This window comes from Mus caroli, chromosome 4 (genome assembly GCF_900094665.2).
Source record: "Mus caroli chromosome 4, CAROLI_EIJ_v1.1, whole genome shotgun sequence".
NCBI classification, from domain to species: Eukaryota; Metazoa; Chordata; class Mammalia; order Rodentia; family Muridae; genus Mus; species Mus caroli.
This window is the reverse complement of record NC_034573.1, coordinates 137,663,365-137,670,608: the sequence shown is the minus strand read 5'-3', so window position 1 is coordinate 137,670,608 and position 7,244 is coordinate 137,663,365. Positions and strand designations below refer to the sequence as shown.

Here is a 7,244-nt window from a genome sequence, read left to right as displayed (position 1 = left end):
TCGAGACAGGGTTTCTCTGTATAGCCCTGGCTGTCCTGGAACTCACTTTGTAGACCAGGCTGGCCTTGAACTCAGAAATCCGCCTGCCTCAGCCTCCCGAGTGCTGGGATTAAAGGCGTGCGCCACCACGCCTGGCCGGGAGAACTCTTTTATATTGATGCTCTTCTGTAATTTCAATTGTGACTGAAGAAGAGTGAGATGAATAAATCAGGCATAGTTCTAAGGCTCACTGAAGCAGGAACTTAAATTATGCCATATTTCCAATAATAGATCCGACATTTTCTGGTATTATATTTTAGGCTACAATTGGCAAGACCGTCCTACTGAAGAACATTGTCAACGTTCTAGAAGACGTGGAAGGTAATTTACATGTACAAGCTGCTATGACTGTGCCTCTGAAGAAACTGCAATATGTCCCGGAAGTGTTGTTGTGGTTGTTTTGTTTTTGTTTTTTTGTTTTGTTTTGTCTATTTTGTTTTTTTTTCGAGACAGGGTTTCTCTGTGTAGCCCTGGCTGTCCTGGAACTCACTCTGTAGACCAGGCTGGCCTCCAACTCAGAGATCCACCTGCCTCTGCCTCCCGTGTGCTGGGATTAAAGGCGTGTGCCATCACTGCCCAGCATCCTGGAAGTTTTAAAGAACAGCAACAGTGTCAGAAAGCACTCCTTTAAGTGTATGGATGATTATTAAATTCTCATCAAACCATGCACCTCAAACATTTCCAGACATTTCCCAAAGAAGGAAAAAGTGCTTTAACAAATATCACTATTTGAATCATAGCACCGTAAGAACTATGATGTAGGAGTGCCAGTCTGTTTAGTCTCATACCACTTAGATATTGCAGAAGGTATACACATGAATAGGTGATATGTGTGTGTATATACACATATATATATACACACACATATATATATGTATATATACACATATACACATATATACATAATTATTATTATATATATGTTTGTGTGTGTGTCCAAAGCCTTCTAATATGCACATAACCCATAGTTAAGGTGGTGTTACTCATATACTTGTAGTAACATTAATAATTTAGTGACAAGGGCGGTTTATGAGAGTCAAGATGGTTGTTGTGGTGGAGATACCTCAATCCCTATACCACATATCCAAGAGAAACAAAAAGTCAACCTGTATGAATGCATTGTGAACACCTTTCATTTGTAATTCTTTTCATAGTTTTATCATATATGACAATGTATACAAGTCCTGTGAGAATAGTGATACTGAAAAAGGGATGTCTCTCTCTCTCTCCCAGAACAATTAGAAGATATGTAGTAGATCCCACGTTGAGTGGACTTTCTGAATGTGATAGACAAAATTACTCTTAATTGGTTTTCTGACTTCATTGAGAATACATCCACAGACTCACAATACAGAAAATCCCTATGAATAACTAGCAATAAGGAAATTCTTCTGTGTGCCCTGGTTCACTTTACCAATGTAGTATGACTCACACTATGGGAGAAGTTTTGAATGCATCAGTGTGGAAAAGCTCTGAGTTCTTCCAGCTCTCTTGTATGAAAAACCTCATGTAGGGGTGCTATAAATGGGAGCCATGTAATAAATGTTCTTACACTCACTGGTATCTCCAAAGACTCAAGAGATCCTATAATGTGGGGAGTAGCATGATTGTAAACAAAGTGATAAAACCTTAAAGTCTGATTCCTCCTTACAGTAGACTACACTGTGAAAAATAAGTCATAGAGATAAAAAAGTTTAATCATGTAATGAATGTGGTAAAGGTTTCTCATGTGCCAATTATCTCTGCAGGCATGAAAGAAGTCCCACTGGAGAGGAACCTTATGAATGTAATAAAAGTGATAAAGCCTTTGCATATCACCATTATCCTCAGTGGCATGAAAGAATTCATACTGGAGAGAAACCCTATGAAGTTATTCAGTATGGTGAAGACTTTGTATATCGCAGTAGTCTCCAAATATACAAAAGAATAGCTATTGGAGAGAAACCTTATGAATGTAATCAGTGTGGGAAAGCATTTACATATCACAGTCAACTTCGAAGACATAAAAGAACACATACCGGGGAGAAACCCTACAAATGCAATCAATGTGATAAAGCCTTTTCACAAAATGGTCATCTCATAATACATAAAAGAACACATACTGGAGAGAAACCCTATGAATGCAATCAATGTGGGAAAGCCTTTACAGATCAAAGTCAACTTCGAATACATAAACGAGCACATACTGGAGAGAAGCCCTACAAATGCAATCAATGTGATAAAGCCTTTTTGCAAAACATTAATCTCAGAATACATAAACGAGCACATACCGGGGAGAAACCCTACAAATGCAATCAATGTGATAAAGCCTTTGCGCAAAATGGTCATCTCATAATACATAAAAGAACACATACCGGAGAGAAACCCTATGAATGTAATCAGTGTGGGAAAGCCTTTACAGATCAAAGTCAACTTCGAATACATAGAAGAATACATACCGGAGAGAAGCCCTACAAATGCAACCAGTGTGATAAAGCCTTTGCACAGCATAGTAATCTCCGAATACATAAAAGGACACATACTGGAGAGAAACCCTATGAATGTAATCAATGTGATAAAGCGTTTTTACAAAACATTAATCTTAAGATACATAAAAGAGCACATACTGGCGAGAAAGCTTATGAATGTAGTCAGTGTGGAAAAGCCTTTGCACGTTACTATCATCTTCAATGTCATGAACGAATTCATACTGAAGAAAAACCTTACAAATGTAATCAATGTGATAAAGTCTTTTCTCAATCACATAGTCTCCAAATACACAAAAGGACACATACTGGAGAGAAACCTTATGTATGTAATCAATGTGGTAAAGCCTTTGCAGATAATAGTCACCTTCGAAGACATAAAAGAACGCATACTGGAGAGAAACCCTATGAATGTAATCAGTGTGGTTCAGCTTTTTCACAAAACAGCTATCTCAGAATACACAAAAGAACGCACACTGGAGAGAAACACTTTGAATAAGCAAAGCAATATGGTAAAGCCTTTGCATATAGTAGTAGCCTTAGAAATCATGAGAAAAATCAGCCTACAGAGAAACCCCACAAATTTAGTGAGTGTGGTAAAGTTTTGTTCTTCATTGTGTCTATACAAGAGGAAAATCTGCAGTGTGTGGTCAATCTGCTAAAGACTGCATATCCCAGTAGTCGTTGAGGTTCTGAAAGAACTACGGAAGGAAGTCTATGACTAGAAGGGGTTTGGTGTGATCTTTAGCCAACACACATTCAGTTACACAGCATTGTTTATTCTAGAGACAAAAGTGTAACAGTGTGTCAACAATCTCTTCAAGCATTGTGATGTCACTATTTTGGTTGCACTTTTTTTCCCCCACTCATTTTTGCATGTTGAACCATTTCTGCATCTCTGGGATGAAGCCAACTTGAACATCATATGTGATACTTTTGGCCTTTTCTTTTAATTTGCAAGTATCTTACTATTTTTACATCTGTGCTCATGTGGGAAATTGATCTATAATACTCTTTTTTTTTTTCCCCTTTGAGTCTTTGTGTGCTTTGGGTATCAGAGTAACTGTGGCTTCATATAATGAATTGGGTAATGTTCCCTTTTTCTATTTTTATAATTTTGTAAAGAATATTTTCCTCCTGAAGCGGCAAATCTAGATGCCAAGATTTTGGTGAAGTTATTGTTACCTCCGCTCCTGTGTGTACCAAACCTTCAGTTGCAGTGCCATCTATTTGTATTTCCAGCTTTTGTTTTTCATCATTTCTAGCAGTTGGCGAAAATACCTGTTTTCTGATCTCTCCTGAATTTGTTCACTTATCTACAGAAGTGACTCTGACCTTGATCACATGCAGGCTAGTGTTGTTTTTTAACAACAGGCATTAACTTGTTTAGTTGTTATGGGTGAGTTTCTTTGAGACTAACAGGGTAGGATTGAACTGAATTTGATTCTGGGCCGCAGAGGGTGTTTCTGAAGGCAAAGCTTTACCTTGCCTATCACTTTTGGATCTGCATTCATTAGTTCAGTGCTGACCTTTGCCACACCTTTTGCATACTCTAGAAGGCTGGGGCCTTCCTTTTGGAAAAAAAAAAATTCTTTCTTGGAATGCCTGGCCTACAATCCCTTGTCAGGCGTCCAGGCTTACCACAATGAGAGAACAGCTGGCATTTCGATGTTTCCTGAACTTTGGGAAATGACTTTTCCTATCAGAGTGGCATCATAAACTTGAGATCCAGTATCACCCATATTTCTAATCCGTTCCTCTGTTGGTGCTGAGCTTGCCTGTGAAGGTCTAATCAATGTTTTGCATTCTGAATTAGCATGTTCCAAAGCCAAATTTTACAATTAGCATTTTTCTGACTCCTAAATCTGATACTATTCCATTTACAGCTGAAGTAAATTTTTGCAAAACATCAGAGAAGGCTTCTTTTGGGCTGTGTATAATTTTAGTAAACGACTCACTCAAACCCCTTTCCTGAACCTTGAACCGCATCGCAAGCATTTAAAGCTGCCAAATAACATAGTGCCATGATGTGATTATCAAAATCAGGCTGCCTGTGTAACTCAGCCCAGTGACCTTCACCTCACAACTGGTCTTGGGAAATATCCATCCCCCTAGCCTGATTGCATTGTGCTGATTTTAAATTTTTATTTATTTATTTAATTTTTTTACATTTTAAAAATTTTATTTATGAGTGCACACCAGAAGAGGGCATCAGATCCCATTACAGATGGTTGTGAGCCACCATGTGGTTGCTGGGAATTGAACTCAGGATCTCTAGAAGAGCATCCAGTGCTCTTAACCACTGAGCCATCTCTCCAGTACCTGTCCCCCAAGCCCCCCAGCTTCCTCTTTTCACCACGTTTGCCAGGATGATCTATTCTCCTTGCAAAGGTACAAAAGATTAGGAACAATTACATTGTAGGGTGTTATTACACCAGAGGGTATTATAACCCCAAAGCAGAAGCAGAGAGCAAGATTAAGAGGAGGAAGAAGGACAGTAGAGTAGAACTTAGAAATTAAAAGGGAACTTAGAAATTATGAGAGTAATACACAAAGTGCAGAGAGGAGGGAAAAAGAAGAATCCATATAGAGAGTAGAGAGAGCAGGCAGGCTTCTCCTTATTATGGGTGGGAACAGGTTTGTTTGTTTGTTTGATTTTCGAGACAGGGTTTCTCTGTGCAGCCCTGGCTGTCCTGGAACTCACTTTGTAGACCAGGCTGACCTCGAACTCAGAAATCCACCTGCCTCTGCCTCTGCCTCCCGAGTGCTGGGATTAAAAGCGTGCGCCACCATAAAATACATTTTATGGATGTCTCTACTTCTTAGGGTGTTAGTGTTACGTTAGTGTAAATACAAAGAGTCAAAAGATGTTTTCCAGAACATAAATTAATGTTGTTTAGATATGCAAAGTGTGATTACATTACGTGACTGTATAGCCATAAAAAGGGGTAGTGATGCTGGTATAATCTCAGAATTCAGATCCCTGGGGCAGGTGTATTCCCTTTCATTTGAAGCCAGACTACTCTACATTAAAGTGTCATTCCACACCATGGGCGTCAGTGTCCTCTGGCTTTGCATGAACACTGCACATGTCTTGAGGTGACTTCTCCTTCACATTGTATGCAAGTGTATCTGTATTTTCTTATGTTGATTGCTATATTGTCAGAGAGCTAAATGCTAGCAGGATCTGGATATTGTCATTTTTATGTTCCATCACCAGCCTTACTTTTGTAAATACTTGTCTTCCCAAGCCTGCTCAGATACTTGAAGGTCAGGTCATTCTCTATGCCTAGAGGCAATCTAAAGATGAACTTCTCTGCCTAGAGACAATCCACAGAAGTTCTGGTGATGTCTCACACCTGGGAGATTGTAAGAAAAACGTGACATCCAATCCCTGGGACACGAATTGGAGGGTGGAACTCCTCAGCAGAGAGGGATGCAGGCAGGGGAAAGTGGGTGGAAGAGATGTCATAGGGGACAAAGAAGAGGACAGATAGGTGGGGACAGGAGCAGAGAGGTAAAGAGCTAGCCACATGGTAGGTCATAGGCTTGAATAGTCTTGTCTTTAGCAATGAGGACTTCTGTCAGTTTGTGGAGACCAACCCCTTTTTCATGGGCCTGAATTGTTTGGGTATTTTTATAAAGTCCCTTTGGCCCACAGTTCCGTTGGATGTAACCCAGGGCCTGTACGTAAAGGTTCTTTTCTGTACAAGACAGGATCATCTGGAACTCCAGCTGCTTCACCACTCAGAATTCATTAGAATCACATTAATATACTTAGAAGATAGCACTTCCCATTCCCCTGGCTGGCAGCGCCGAGGCCACACGATTTCTGGAGTTACTGTAAAAGACTTTAACCAGCAGGAGTTCGTCAGAGCTCTGGCAGCCTTCCTCAAAAAGTCCAGGAAGCTGAAAGTCCCCGAATGGGTGGACACAGTCAAGCTGGCCAAACATAAAGAGCTTGCCCCATATGATATGAACTGGTTCTACACACAAGCTGCTTCCACAGCACGGCACCTGTACCTCCGAGGTGGTGCGGGGGTTGGTTCCATAACCAAGATCTATGGAGGACGGCAGAGAAACGGTGTCAGACCCAGCCACTTCAGCAGAGGCTCTAAGAGTGTGACCCGCCGGGTCCTCCAAGCCCTGGAGGGGCTGAAAATGGTGGAAAAGGACCAAGATGGGGGCCGCAAGCTAACACCTCAGGGACAGAGAGATCTGGACAGGATCTCTGGACAGGTGGCAGCTGCCAACCAAGAAGCATTAGAACAAAGGATGCTGGGTTAATAAATTGCCTCATTCATAAAAAAAAAAAGATAGCACTTTTCAATTTTTATTTTTTATAAACATCTTACAAAGAGTAGGCAGCAGAATTCCATGGAGTCTTGCTGCATGGTGTTTTCCTATGCATTGACAGAAGTGTGGCAATGCAATATTATGCAAGTATCTTGCATTGTAAGAGACTGGGACTTTAACTGAACCTCACAGCCAGAGTTAATGCAGCTTGAGGAACTTTAAGATTTAAACATGATAACCTGCTGTGTATTCAACTTGATTGTCTTAAAATGTTTTTCAAAGAACAATGAAAAAGCAAAATTGATTTTCCTTGGATATCTCATTAACTTTCTTTTTAAAAAAGACTTATTATCTATTATATGTAAGTACACTGTACCTGTCTTCAGACACTCTGAAAGAGGGCATCAGATCTCATTACGGATGGTTGTGAGCCACCATGTGGTT

The 7,244-nt window shown here is 40.2% G+C and overlaps 2 protein-coding genes across 2 annotated transcripts in view; both read left to right on the top strand.

Annotated features, from left to right (window-relative positions):
- The window catches only part of LOC110293455 (zinc finger protein 431-like), an 11,935-nt gene extending 7,232 nt beyond the window's left edge, over positions 1 to 4,703 (top strand). Inside the window, exons 2-3 of the mRNA XM_029476455.1 lie at positions 271 to 360; positions 1,788 to 4,703. Of these exons, the coding sequence (XP_029332315.1) occupies positions 271 to 360; positions 1,788 to 3,003 (1,306 nt within the window). The 3' untranslated portion in view covers positions 3,004 to 4,703. The remainder of the gene's footprint in view (positions 1 to 270; positions 361 to 1,787) is intronic.
- A 545-nt stretch (positions 4,704 to 5,248) lies between these two features.
- On the top strand, positions 5,249 to 6,819 carry LOC110293453 (40S ribosomal protein S19-like). The gene has a single exon (XM_021161269.2). It carries the CDS (start codon positions 6,117 to 6,119, stop codon positions 6,789 to 6,791), a length of 675 nt encoding a protein of 224 aa, XP_021016928.1. The 5' UTR covers positions 5,249 to 6,116; the 3' UTR covers positions 6,792 to 6,819.
- Positions 6,820 to 7,244: the final 425 nt, after the last annotated feature.